Source organism: Lentinus tigrinus (genome assembly GCF_003813185.1).
Source record: "Lentinus tigrinus ALCF2SS1-7 unplaced genomic scaffold L226scaffold_2, whole genome shotgun sequence".
Taxonomy (NCBI): domain Eukaryota; kingdom Fungi; phylum Basidiomycota; class Agaricomycetes; order Polyporales; family Polyporaceae; genus Lentinus; species Lentinus tigrinus.
Genome location: NW_027137911.1, coordinates 1806944 through 1820099, shown reverse-complemented (window position 1 = coordinate 1820099; position 13156 = coordinate 1806944). Strand labels below are relative to the sequence as shown.

The following is a 13156-nucleotide window of genomic DNA, read 5'->3' as shown; positions in this document are numbered from 1 at the left end:
GTGGTATAGGTAGAGGGGACGCCCACTCGCACCCTGCCCTCCCGCGTGATTTTGTGGTTGTCTGTTGCGGCCACAGATCTCGGGGAGACTCATCAACGCGCTGCTCGCTTATGCTTGTCATAATTTCGCTTCATGACATCCTTCGCTATTGTCAACGCCGCTCCCGCCTCCTCTTGTATCCGTTTCATCCTCGCTGCAAACTGCTCTGCCGCCTCCGCCTTTACTTCCTTCCTTGTCTCTACTCCTGTGTAGGGCTCCCGTCCGTGTGTCATGAAGAACGGCGAGTATCCCGTCGCCGAGTGTTCGCGTATTTGGTACGAGTACGCTGCCATCGGTAGCCAGTCCGGCCAGTCCTCCTGCCAATAGCTGGTGAAGATGCGAAGGTAATTCTCCAATTCCTGATTCATCCGTTCTGTCTGACCGTCTGTCTGGGGATGATATGCGGTGCTTGGATTTCCCTCTATGCCTAACTTTTGGTACAGATCGCGAATCAGATTTGATACGAAGATTGATCCCCGGTCAGAATAGATTTTTTCTGGAATTCCATGTACCGAGACTACGTGCCGAATCAACATATTCGCCCACCCCTCCGATGAGAGCTCGTCTCGTGTAGCTACCGGGATGAAGTCTTTCGACTTCATGTCTACCATCATGAGGATCGCGTTGTTGCCCTGCGCGTCTGGTAGGTGCGTGATCATATCTACTGACATGTGCTGCCAATTGTATTCAGGCACTGGGTTTGGGTTGAGCGGCGCCGCCCTCGGTAAGTGATCTATTTTGGTGCGCTGACAGGTTGGACATGATCTGACGTAGGCCTGGACATCTCGCTTAATGGATGGCCACCAGTATGACCAGTAGATCAGCTCTTGGGTCTTCGCTCTGCCCGGGTGTCCTGCGGTTATGGAATCGTGATGTGCCATGATTACGCACCCTCGGAGCGCCTTGTCTGCCAGCACTACTACCCTCCCCCGTCTGTAGACCAGGCCGTCCTCGGCCGTGTACTCCGCGTCCTTCGCGGCGAGCTTAGATTTTACTGAGTTATCGAGTCTATCCGCGCGCTCACGAATAGACGTCAAGAGCATCTCCATCCCGTCCACTTGTACTCGAAACCATTCCGTCTTCAGCATCACCGTCAATTCCGTCTCTTCCCTCCCCGCGGCATGATCCACTCATCGCGACAACGCGTCTGCGTGTCCCATCGTCGATCCCGGCCGGTGCGTGAGGGTGAAGTCATAGTCCTGCAGACTGACTACCCAGCGCGCCTGTCACGCGTTCAGCCATTGCGGGAGTCGGAAGTACTCAAGATTTTTGTGATCTGAATGGATCTTGAAGGTCCGTCTCGCGCCCATCAGGAAATGACGCCATTCGTCTAGCGCGGTCATGACAGCCAGCATCTCTCGATCGTAGATCTCGTAATTCCGTTCCGCTGGGCTTAGCGCCTTTGACAGGTACGCGATGGTCTTCCACTTCCCTCCCTGCTTCTGCGCCAGTTCCGCCCCTACTGCGTAGTTAGAGGCGTCGCACTGTACTCGGAATACATCGTCGTCGTTCGGAATTGCCAGTACCGGCGCCGACGTGATGGCCTCCTTCAGTCGCTCGAATGCCTCCTCCTGTTCCATTCCCCAATTCCACTCTGCCAAACCGGTGAGTCTGTGCAACGGTGTCGCAATCTTCACAAATCCGGAGATGAATCTACGATAAAAGTTCGCGAATCCTAAGAAGCTCTGTAATTCCTTCTTGCACGTCAGCACCGGCCACTGCACTACTCCTGCCACCTTCGCTGGGTCCATCTTCACTATCCCTTGAGAGATGATATGACCGAGGTACTCAGTCTCTGATGTCTCAAACTCGCACTTGTCCAGCTTGCAGGTGAGTTTGTTTTCTCGCAGGATTTGGAGGACCTGGCGTACAACCTCTCGATGTTCCTCGAGCGCCTCAGTGAAGACCAAGATGTCATCAAGGTGCACGATCACTTTGCCGCACAAGATGAGATCTCGGAAGACGTCATTCATCATCATCTGGAACGTCGCCGGGCTATTGGACAGACCAAAGAACATTACGAGCGGCTCGAATAGCCCGTGATTGGTGAGAAACGCTGCCTTTTCCTCGTCCCCTTCGCGTATGCGCACGTTGTTGTACCCCCATCTGATGTCCATTTTGGTGTAGTACTTCGCTCCCTTCAGCTTGTCCAGGAGCTCCGATATGAGCGGGAGCGGGTACTTATTCTTCTTGGTCATCGCGTTTAGCTTCCGGTAGTCCTGTACTGGACGAAGCTTGCCGTCCTTCTTTTTAACAAAGAAGAATGGCGCTCCCCACGGGGACTTCGACGCTCGGATCTGACCCGTCCGTAAGTTCTCTTCAAAGAAGTCATCTAACGCGCGTTGCTGATCAAGCGTCATGGGGTACACTTTGCCGCAGTACAGCTGCGCGTCGGGCAGCAGCTCAATCGCATGATCATAAGGCCGGCGCTCGGGGAGTTCAGCGAACGTCTCTTCTGCGAAAACATCAGTGAACTCTCGGTATGCCTCGGGTACGGCTTCCTCGAACGACCGCGCTTCTCGCCGCTGATTCTGTTCTATCGCGATATCCATCGCCTTCGCACGTAGCTCCACCGCCCTCAGCCGCTCCTGTCTCGAGGCCAGGTACGTGTCTACCTGCAGCGCGAACAACCGCTCACCCTCCTCCAGCACGCGCTCACACGAATCCGGGCAACGCACGAACTCCACCGTCTTCGCGCGCCAGTCGATCCGCGGGTTGTGGTGCGCGATCCATTCGTAGCCTAGGAATACGTCTGATTTGCCGAGGTCAGTGACCAGGAATGTCATGCGCTCTCGGTGGTCGCTAATCTGGACTAGAACTTCTACATAGTGCGTGATGCGCCCTCCCGAGTTAACGGTACCGTCAGCATTGTAGACTTCGATTGGCACCTCGAACGCCCACGTCTCCAGCCCATTCCGGCGCACAAAGTCACGGTGCATGCAGGAGCCCGTGCTCCCAGAGTCTAGAAGCGCATCTGCATCTACTCTCCTGTCCGTTCCCGGTACGTATATAATTACAGGTATGTTCATCTGTCTACGGGTGCCGCGCGCGCGGACCACCTTAAATAGCTTAGGTCCGTACGTGGTGATACTATATGCGTTAGGCCGTGTTTTGGTGTTCGCCGCACTCGAACTTCTATCTACTGTTTTTGTGTTTTTGATGTTTTCGTTCTTTTTATTGAAGGGCTTTTTATAACTGTTGTACTGAGAGCTCTGGAATATATAAGATTCATCACTACACGACTGTCTGCAGGTGTTACTACCTATGGTATCGTACAACCCACGCGAGGTTGCGCCCGACGCGGGATCCAGATCAGAAGGACTAGGGGAAAAATCAGAATCGAGCAGTTCTTCGTGGCTTTCCTCTACTTCCAGCGCCGCATATCTATTACCATTCAAGGGGACGACGCGCGATGCGGTCACGACGCCCCATTTGCAAAACCTGCGGCTCGGAAAGAGTCTGGGTTTTCTTGCGCCCACGCGCGCACTTGTGCCTGAAATTCTTCATCCTCCCACACTGCGCGTACCTGAGCACGCGGGGGCGGCGTGCGCTGCTGATTGGGCGCCGCTCCTCCTGGTACTCGGTGCCATCGGTTCTGACAGTCCCCGCCTTCGTATCGCTTCCTCCCGCACTGTACACACACTCCCGCCGCTCTCGCTTGATCAATATCCATGGGCTGTCCCCGTCCTCCATACACGATGCCTGTGGGGTCGACCCGTCCCTGCCACTGCCTCAGGGCAGGTGGTGCCGGCGGCACGGGCTGTTGGAACTGAACTTGCGGGGCGGGCTGCCGGGGCGCTGCGCCGGCCTGCCCGCTATTCCGCGTGTTTGCTCGTGGTGCCTGTTCCGCTCGACCGGGTCCAATAGTGAGGTAGCGCGGCCAGTTTTTGTCCAATTGGATTGTTGCTTCTTTCCACGCATCGTACATCTCCGGAACGTCGGACGTGCGATAGATGGACTCCTTGATCCTCGTGTGCGTGCCGCGCCTCGCCCATTCGAGCACTAGCAGATCATCGGTGGTGAGATTCGCTTCTCGGACGTACCCCTCGAACTTCTGGAAGTATTCGGCGGCATCCTTGCAATTGGTCTGTAGGAGCGTCTCAAGGTTCCGAAGGGCCGTCCGTTCCGCTAGCCGATCCGTGTACGTCATGTCGAGTTCCTGCCATACTTGTGCGAGTGTGACCGTCCACAGCAAGGTGGTCATGTTGAGGTGTCTGTCTGTGAACGTGTTCACCCAACTGTCCACGCCTGTTCCACTCATGTTTCCCAACAGAATTGTGATTTGTTGGTTTTCCGGGGTCTCGGGACTAGAGGCGAGATATCGCGTCATCTGACTCTTCCAGGTGCGGTAGTTCTTCGGCGTGCCATCAAAGGGGTCAGGAACCCGAGGTCTCATGACGCGTGCCGTGGGTGCCGGGGCCTGGGCGTGTACCGGAGCTGGGTGCGGATTGGCTGGTCCGCGGGCTGCAGCTAACAGCTGCATCAGTTGGTGGTCGGTCAACATATATGCGGGGGGTGCTGCTTGCTGCACTGGCTGCGGCATGGGTTGCGGCATGGGCTGCGCCTGTTGTTGAAACCCCTGCTGGAACGGGGCGTGTGCCTCGTAGGCTGGAACGTGGTCCTCGTCCATGCTGGAGGCCTCAGAATCACTGGTTTCAGAGGACTCCGATGTTGTCGGAGTCAGAGATCGGGTGTTCGCAAACGAAATGGTGGGCGCCGCTTCTTCGGAATGTGGTGTATTGAGTTCTGCGCAGCCGTAGGCCGAACCCCCATATCACTGCGCTTTGCTCGATACCTTTGGTTCGGTTGATCCAGGCGTGTCGATCTGCAAATCCTCCGACTTCCGAGGTCACAGCTCCCTCGCGAGGCCTTGTATCGTACGGGTCAGTGATTGTAGTATGGGGAACCTGCTATGCTCCAGCGCAATTGTGAGCTGCCCTCAGTGACCCTGGTCAGAGTATGAGGCACACCGGCAAAAAGCAACCGAACCCAAGGGGAGACCCTGGGAATTACCAAGAAGCCCAAAAAGATCGCTGGAACGTAGCCGGCTGTGTACACTATGTGCCCGTCACGGCGGTAACGACAAGAGTACAGTGGAAGCTATCGTACCCGCTTGTCCCTGCGGTCCGGGATTCTGCTTAGCCCTGCAGTCCGGGCGTAGAGCTTCGAGTTATGATACGGCGGCGCTTAGGCATTTAGCTTTTAGCGGAAAATGTACCAACTTGAAGCTGGAGTTCCTCCAGCTTCGAGTGGCCTTATATAGATTCCAGGATACTAGTACATGAGGATGTCGTATGTAGAGCTAGTGTACAACGCGGAAGACTCATGCGAGAGATACAAAGATGATCTAACCGAAGAAGAGCGCTAACCGAAGGTGAGCGCTAGCGAGCTCGTAACATGAATGCGCCAGCTCACCCATAGCTATCGGAGTGTTCTGCTTGTGCGCTGAGGCTCCATCTTCCATAAACTTGGTCTCATTGGTTTTATTGTCGACTTTTCTCTCGGTTTCAATGCTTTACACACTCACCAGAACTGAATTTCTCGCTATGGGTGGCCCTCGTCATCTTGGACTATAAGCGCCCAATGACTGGACTTCTGCATCATCCTATTTCTGCGTTCTTTTCCCCTCACCGATTCTCCTATACACACTACTGCGCGTGTATGACCGATAGAAAGTCATTTGGACGCATTTCCATGCCAGAGATGAAAGAATAGTGTTGGACATTTTCCGAAATTTCCGTGCAAAGTGCGCATTGTGCAACTGGCGCGCGGCCACTTGCACTGCAAACAGCTGTAACGGGATACAAAACGGGTAAGATCACGTGGAACGGCGAACGACTGTAACCTACTCACGAGTACTGTCACCATCTTGCGAGTCTGACTGACCGTGACTTGCACGATGTAGAGCGTGACCAGGTTGCGGGTGCGAACACAGAAGTAAGCGTCGAAGAGAGGGTCGCGGGGACTAAGGGGATGTAGCATACAACCTCGCCGGTGTGAGCCCGCTCAACAATCTCGATGGCGAAGTAGTAAGTACTGAGACCATCATGTGCTGTGTTGCCAATGATATCCTTACATTCAGATTTGCGCAACTGCACAAGCTGGACCTCCCGCGCACACGAATACCCAATTCGACAGTCGTCAGCAAACCGAACACGGTTGATATCGCTCTGGCTCTGGTTGGCTGAAATTGATGATGCACTGAGGTATGCCAGTGCTACATTGATACTCTGCTTACAGTTGCGTTGTGCAACGTGCACCCGGGACAGGCTAGACTCAAGAGCCGTGATTGGTGATGTCATCTACAACATCCACAAAAATCAGGCCTTTGTCAGGCTGTGTCGAATTCACCGGAGGAATTCAATTCGGTGCGCTCGACGACTTCGAAGTTCTTGAATATGTCGCTCCCGCTTGCCAGGGTTATTGTCTCATGTGGGCGCCGGCGCTGCTGCTGGATCTTACTGCTTGAGCGGTGCCAGTGTATGAAGTTTACGAACTCAATTGAATGGCCATTCAGGCTGAACATTGACTGACTGACTTCCTTCTAGCCGTAGATCGCCGGATTTTGAGCCTTGGAGGCCGCCCAGAAGGCATGCACAAATGGCAGGCACAAACTACTGCCTGTGCTTGGCATGATATTCGGCGCTGTTTGGAAGCGTCTACTCCCCTTGGTGAGTCAGTGGTTCTTATTCCAGGCAGGAAGTCAATGGGCTTAGCTTCAGATGTCTCAGGGATCTTTCGTCACTGTTGGAGAAGACACAACACAGAATCGATCGTACCTCTGAGGAGTCACTCGATCAGCGCCGACATGCACGGCAACTTCCACGTGCCTGAGCAGCTTTGAAATATAAAGAGCCTGCATCAACGTCTTCAATCCGGTTCCGAGCAGATCGTTGCAACATCCTGACTTCAGTTCAAGATGTCGACATCTATTTCGGAAACCGCGCTCGACCTTGTCATGCCATACTTTCCTGTCTTCCCAAAGAATCCAGCGTCGACGGACGTCCTCGACCCGAGTGTGTCCGCCATCCTCGGTGGCTCGAACCCTATCCTTCTCCCTGGCGAAGAATGGCCTCGGTGTGGAAACTGCGAGGATAACATCCTGATCCCCTACATCCAAATCAACGTCTCCTCTCCCCAGACCCCGGAGGAATTTCGACAGAAGGTCGGCGTCGAGGCCAAGCCCGGACACACCGTACTCCTCCAAGTGTTCATTTGCGCAGAAGACGGGACCGCAGAGTGCTTCGAGCAACGGCTGGTCGGGGCGTACGACGACGCATTCCTCTTGCGCGTCATCCAGATCCCCCCGGACTCGGCGAACACCGCGGCAGTGGAGGCGACCCGCGCAGAATTGGACGAGGACAGGTTCTTCATCGCGCCGCGCGTCATCTCCGGGTGGACGCCCGGGAACCCGGAGTTGCTGCACGAGGCGGTGAACAACGAGATCGAGCCGGACGACCCGCAGTATCTGGAGCATGCACCCGCTCCTGGCCTCAAGCTGCTTGGGCAACCAGTGCAAGGCAAGTTCACTGGCACTGTGTTTTTGTCGATCGAGCGGAACTTGGCTGATGCATAGTCGTCGCTCTCGTGATGCAGGGAAGTACTACACTTCGATCCTTGATCAGTGCCCGAAGCCGGTTCTCCGAGAGCAGGACCATAATACCCGATGCTTGCTGCAGCTAGGGACTGACAGCGAAGACGGTCCGGTAGGTGCTTGAGTACGGATCGCATATATGACTCGGTGCTGATAGGTAAAAAGGTTTTCACTACGGGGAATACCTGGATCGAGCAATGCACGGTGCATCCCGAGGTACTCTCGATGACAATTGGTGGGGACTGGTGATACCCGATCGGGACCTCTTGCATCTAGAAGTATACTAAGTATGTATGTTTCAAACATGCTATCTGATGTCCAAGCTGCCGCTCAATACTGTACACATATGAACTCTGCAGTGAGAGACGACGATGTGAGTGACTTGAGGTTGCGCAGGATTGAATAATCCACCTTTCCCCCAGATTCCGTTACGTACTGAGGCATTCACCAGATGAGTCCTGCTGAAATGTGGTAAGGACGAGAACGTGGACACTCACCTCAGTCGGTGTTACTGCCTGCATAATAGATTACCGGCGCGTAGGCCAAGGAGCCCCTCCTCCCGGGGCATAAGGCGTCCGCGGGTCAAACAAATACTTAGTCGAATGTGTCATGCGGGCCTCGACGTCGGGTTCTGCTTGAGTACCCGCGAGGAACACTGCGAAGGTTGCGAGGAAGGCCACAAGGTTGAAGCGCATTGCGGCGCAGTGGGTAGTAAACGAGAAGGTGAGATGATTAGCGGCTCACATCCGTTGAAGGGTGCGGTATTTATATGTGGACGGGCATCTAGGAACATTGTCCAGCTCGGCGTAGACTCGGAGCACAACCAGGGCGTCGTGCTCACGTTGTGTCGATGCAATGCCAGTGTGTGTAGTTCTGAGTTCAGTCCGGCGTGCACAGAATTCAAAAGTCACGACATAAAACCCCCTGACATATTTCAAATCCAGCAGGTATTACTGCCGCGCGACGATGCGTTTTGACATATATCAGCTACTAGTGCGTGCTAGCAGTCGTATCCTGTCAAACATATTCCGGGGTCCGCATGATAGGTGCAGCTAGGAACATAAGCCCAGCTCGGCGTAGATGCGACTCGGAGGCACCATGCTCACGTCTTGTCATGATCACCCAACGCACTTGTCCTGGCGCACGTTGAGTCACCAGTTGATATAGGCACTGCCACTCACCGACATGCCATTAAGGAGCGCAGCAGTGCGAAGACACTGCCCTGACATCGGCCACCTGCCTAGAATGCCAGTGTCTGCGTATGACATGTTGCTAGACAATAACCACTGGAGCTTGGTGGATCGTCAGTTCAGGGCACGATAGCGCCATGCGTATGCTCCCCGCGAAGTGATCCATAGTATGTGAGTGATCATATTGGCGATGCATGAACAGGGTACATGTGAACACAGTATCGAGCGACGAGAGACGGGAAATCCTACAAGTAGAGACACAAACGAGGTATCAACTTAACTTCACAGATCCGAACGAGAGTACAACAACATGGTGCATAAATATATCATGGAAAAGAAGCAGGAGAGACTCGCAACATCACCGACGCCCAACCAGAGCCGCGATGGTCAACATCCCGCCCAGAGCGCCTACCGCGCCCACGACGGCCCAATGCGTGAAGGGCTCGAACGGATGCCGGACATCGACGCTATTCGACACGGTAGCTCCTCGGAAGGAGTACAGCGTGATTCCCGTCATGAACGCAGCGATGGCCCAAGCGAGGAACACTAGTGGCAGCGAGAATATGATGCTTCTCCCCTGTAAACAATAATGAGCTGAGTTAAGACGACAAGACGGGGAGGAGCGACATACCGATAGAACCATGAGGCCTTCTCCGCCTAGGTACATGACTGTCCGGTCGAGTTCCGCCTTGTACCTGAACAGCGCAATAACCGCGGAGACCATACTCGATGCGGAGAATGCTATGGCCAGGAAGCCTGCCAGTCGTGGGATGTCGTCCAATTGTGGTAATGACAGGAATGTGACGGACGCGCTGAGGATGACAGCAGCCTAGAAAACGATCGCCGGGGTCAGGAACAAGGACAGGCCAAGCAGTTGGAAGACGTACCACCAGGCATGCGCACGCGCTAACCATGAGAACCGGACCGTTGTTGTAGAGACCGCTCTCCTCATCAAAGCTCTGGTGGAGAGAGCGACTGAGGAAGATATATGGAATGCCCAAGCAGAGGCAGCCGACGATGAAGTCCAGCACTGCACGGTAGAACGGGGTGCGGGGCTTCTGCACACCCTTGATTGCGTCGCGGGGAAGAGGCTTGTTCGGGCGGAAGTAGACTTGTCGCCATTGCGCTGCACCCGGAGCGATCAGTCAGGTGCTAGAGCGCGGGGCCAGTCCTACTTACCGACGCGGAGAAGTACACGGGAGACGACGCGAGTTTGAACTACAAGCGCGTTGTTCGATGTCGAGTCGAACGAGCGGAGGAGGTTCATGAGCTCCTGACACTCCTGAGGTGCAAACGGAGGCGGCGCAGGGCGAGAGGCAGGAAGAAGACAGTCTGAAGACTATTGAATACCTGATGCGTGCGAGAACAATCTGATCTACTTACCGGTGTACGACCACTTCAGGGCATCCATGGCTTCCGTCTGGGTCTCGGGAGCAAGGGGAACATGTGCAGGGTGACCCTCAATAAAGCACCAGTAGCGATACTCCATGTCGAGCTCTGTCGGAGTGTCGGCTTGATTATTCAGGAGCATGAACAAGAGAACTCACTGTCGTCATCCGTGAACTGCTCGATCACCAAGCCGCCGCCAGAGATAGTAGGAGGCGGAACCGATGTGAGGACGCGCATCTTGTGGTTCACCCAGCACTGCTCCAGCTTCAGCTCGGGTTTGATCGTACCAGTGTTCTTGAGCCACAGCTCCCAGCCTTGCGGCGGGGGCAAGGCCGTCTCCCTAGCCACGTTCTTCTCGAGGTACTCCGTCACGCGCTGCAAGTGCTTCGGATAGCGCAGGTCGATGTCAGTGGTGACGCGCATGCCGGCGTGGTAGTAGTACTGCGAGCTGTCTGGGAGAATATGCTCCGTCCAGCCAAGCGTCTGGAGAGTGCGCGAGGCAGCGATCTCGGTGGTTATAGGTCCAGAGGCGAACGTTGCGATGACGTGTGTCGTCTTTCCGCGGCTGGGGCCAGTCTTCCTGTCCCCATTGCCGAAGGGGGCCCCATGTTGCAGGAGAGGGATGCGTTCGCTTTGGCAACGTCAGCAGTGACACTGGGAAGGTGGGGTTGCAAATACACCCACTCGGTATCGTGCTGAACACTCTCAGCGAGAGACGCCCCATCGCGTTCACCAAGACTGTAGGCGGACGAGGCTGCTACCTGTCGAGGCATCGGCATCCTACACTAACGTGAGCAGACTCATAAGAGCCGATGAAGAAGTACTCACTGGCTTCCGATGACGTCCTGCACAGGCGGGAGTGGGAAACGCATCGGGGTAGGCGACTCATGGATGTGGGTTTCCTCATGCTCAGCCTCTGGGAGTGGCATAGAAACAGCCCTGGAGCTTATACTTTAGCGCAATAAGTATTAAGACGACAGGACTATGGACTCACTCGGGCATCGTTACAGTTTCAACCGAGGGCATAGACGTAGTCTGAACCTCGGCCGCATATTGGTCCGCGAAGGGATCATCGGAGAACCTGCGCTATCGTGAGTAGAAGTGAATAGACAGCGGATGCGCTGAGACGCATACCGAACACTGGAACTGCGGCCGCGCGTCTGGTCGGAGATGAGTTGCCCGTATGAAGAGGTCAGCGACGACTTGCTCGCCTTGCTTGAGAGGTTACCGGACTGTGCGCTAGGCTCGAAGGCATGCCGGGTGGGCTCAGAGAAGCTCGAGCGCGATGCTTTGTGGCCCAACGCAGGCTCAACGCTCCACGCGAACGTGGACTCGTCAGAGGGAATTGCGACGTGTGACACTGGAGGGGGAGGCGCAGCGGCTTGTGGCTCTGCGGGTGCTGGTTCAAAGACTGGTGCGGGCTGAACTACTGGTGCGGGCTCTGCGATAGATGCGACGGTCGGTACGACGGGGTCGGAATACGAGAAGTAATCCGCACGGTTGTCCTCGATGACACTCGGCACAGGAGGCTCCGCCGCCGGAGGCGGGAGGGTGGGCTGGGGCGTGGGCTCTGGAAGAGCGGCTTCCGGCTCCGCTGGAGCAGGCGCATCCTGCGGCACGATATCCGGGCTGCTTACGACGACGATAGGCTCGGGCACTGGAGCAGTGGTCGGAATGGGATCTTTGAAACCCAATGGCTCTGGGGCAGTGGCAGGCGCCTGAGATGGAAGTGGGATAGGAACCTGCTCGGGGGAAGTCGTGAGCGGGATTGGGAGCGCGGGCTCCGATGGGGATTCAGCGGTTGCTGCGACATTGGCAAGGGGGGACGGTCCAACCGGAGCATCTTCAGAGTTCGCGGCAGCCTCGCGAGCAGGAGACTCGGCGACAGGACTGACGACGTGAGCATCCTCTGGAGGAGGAGTCTGCGCCTGCGCAGTATCCAACTTCAAGGAGTTCTTGGATGATGATCTAGAGAGCTTGCCGACTTGCGAAAACGAGAGACCAGTCGATGCACGGCGTGCCGCACTGGTCAAGCGATTTCTGAACGACCGCGCCGGGGAGGGGGAGGCTGGTCGACTGGAAGAGCTGGAGACTGTGTCGGATCGCTTGGGAGGAGAAGCCATAGTGGTGGGTGATCACGTAGATCGAGGGAGGGGAGAGGTCTGGAGACCGCGCTCCTCAGTGGTGGAAGAGGGAAAGACGGCGGCGACGTATATACTCGCGAGGCACGCACACCAGGCGATTTTCTCGAGGCGTGCTGCACACCAGGTTCTGCGGACATGTTCCACGAGATAGCGATGCGATTTGCCTACAGCGATTCGGCTGTTGGGGGGTGCTGAACACACGTGTCGTAGAGACGCACAAGATCATGGGCAGATAGAAGGCGAACTCTTACGGCGTAAGCATGAGCTGCTGCTCACTATTATGTATAATCCCGACGACGGGCCATCTCCAAAAGGTATGTTTTGTTCATGAGACAAGGAGCTGCGCTGGGGACAAGGGGGTCGACGGGACCGACGTTCATCTCAACGTCGACCAGCGGCTCCAGCGGACGATATTACTTCGCCACGCCGATGTGTTGCGGTAATGAACTGTGCTCAAAGTTCGTGCACTCACGATTAGACCCAACGTGTCCATGCACAGCTCTCGGTGAAGCAAAGCACCCCTCCATGATGGGGCTCGCTGAAGTCGCGCGGTGGTGTCCTGGTGTTCCTGTGTCAATCCGTGGCGGCGTATCGTTGACCAGCGCCGTTTCTGCTTGAAGGCAGTCATTGATTAGACAGACGAACGCAGCCGTGAGCTTTAGAGTAGAAAATCTGCGTTCAGCGAGCGAAGGTGCGATACGACATATGTGGTGGTCCAAATGCAAGAGCAGAGCTGAAGCAGAGTGCAATCAACGCAAGTGACGCGCGCAGTGCACTGCTCACGCTCCTTCCACGTCTGT

At 55.6% G+C, this 13156-nt stretch overlaps 4 protein-coding genes across 4 annotated transcripts; 1 reads left to right on the top strand and 3 right to left on the bottom strand.

The window, feature by feature from the left end:
- Nucleotides 1-3457: 3457 nt before the first annotated feature.
- On the bottom strand, nt 3458-4669 carry L226DRAFT_566114 (uncharacterized protein; the record flags this gene model as incomplete). The annotated part of the gene is made up of 1 exon (XM_067683862.1): nt 3458-4669. The coding sequence occupies one exon, from the start codon at nt 4667-4669 to the stop codon at nt 3458-3460; it is 1212 nt and encodes a 403-aa protein (XP_067541902.1).
- A 2182-nt stretch (nt 4670-6851) lies between these two features.
- Nucleotides 6852-8232, top strand: L226DRAFT_529739 (uncharacterized protein). The gene is made up of 4 exons (XM_067679680.1): nt 6852-7559; nt 7636-7745; nt 7799-7920; nt 7993-8232. The coding sequence occupies exons 1-3, from the start codon at nt 6959-6961 to the stop codon at nt 7880-7882; spliced, it is 795 nt and encodes a 264-aa protein (XP_067541901.1). The 5' UTR covers nt 6852-6958; the 3' UTR covers nt 7883-7920; nt 7993-8232.
- Nucleotides 8233-9181: 949 nt separating this feature from the next.
- On the bottom strand, nt 9182-11141 carry L226DRAFT_566112 (uncharacterized protein; the record flags this gene model as incomplete). The annotated part of the gene is made up of 8 exons (XM_067683861.1): nt 9182-9400; nt 9455-9652; nt 9711-9949; nt 10003-10155; nt 10207-10320; nt 10371-10843; nt 10897-10992; nt 11041-11141. The coding sequence occupies 8 exons, from the start codon at nt 11139-11141 to the stop codon at nt 9182-9184; spliced, it is 1593 nt and encodes a 530-aa protein (XP_067541900.1).
- A 61-nt stretch (nt 11142-11202) lies between these two features.
- L226DRAFT_566111 (uncharacterized protein) lies at nt 11203-12335 on the bottom strand (the record flags this gene model as incomplete). The annotated part of the gene is made up of 2 exons (XM_067683860.1): nt 11203-11293; nt 11347-12335. The coding sequence occupies 2 exons, from the start codon at nt 12333-12335 to the stop codon at nt 11203-11205; spliced, it is 1080 nt and encodes a 359-aa protein (XP_067541899.1).
- Nucleotides 12336-13156: the final 821 nt, after the last annotated feature.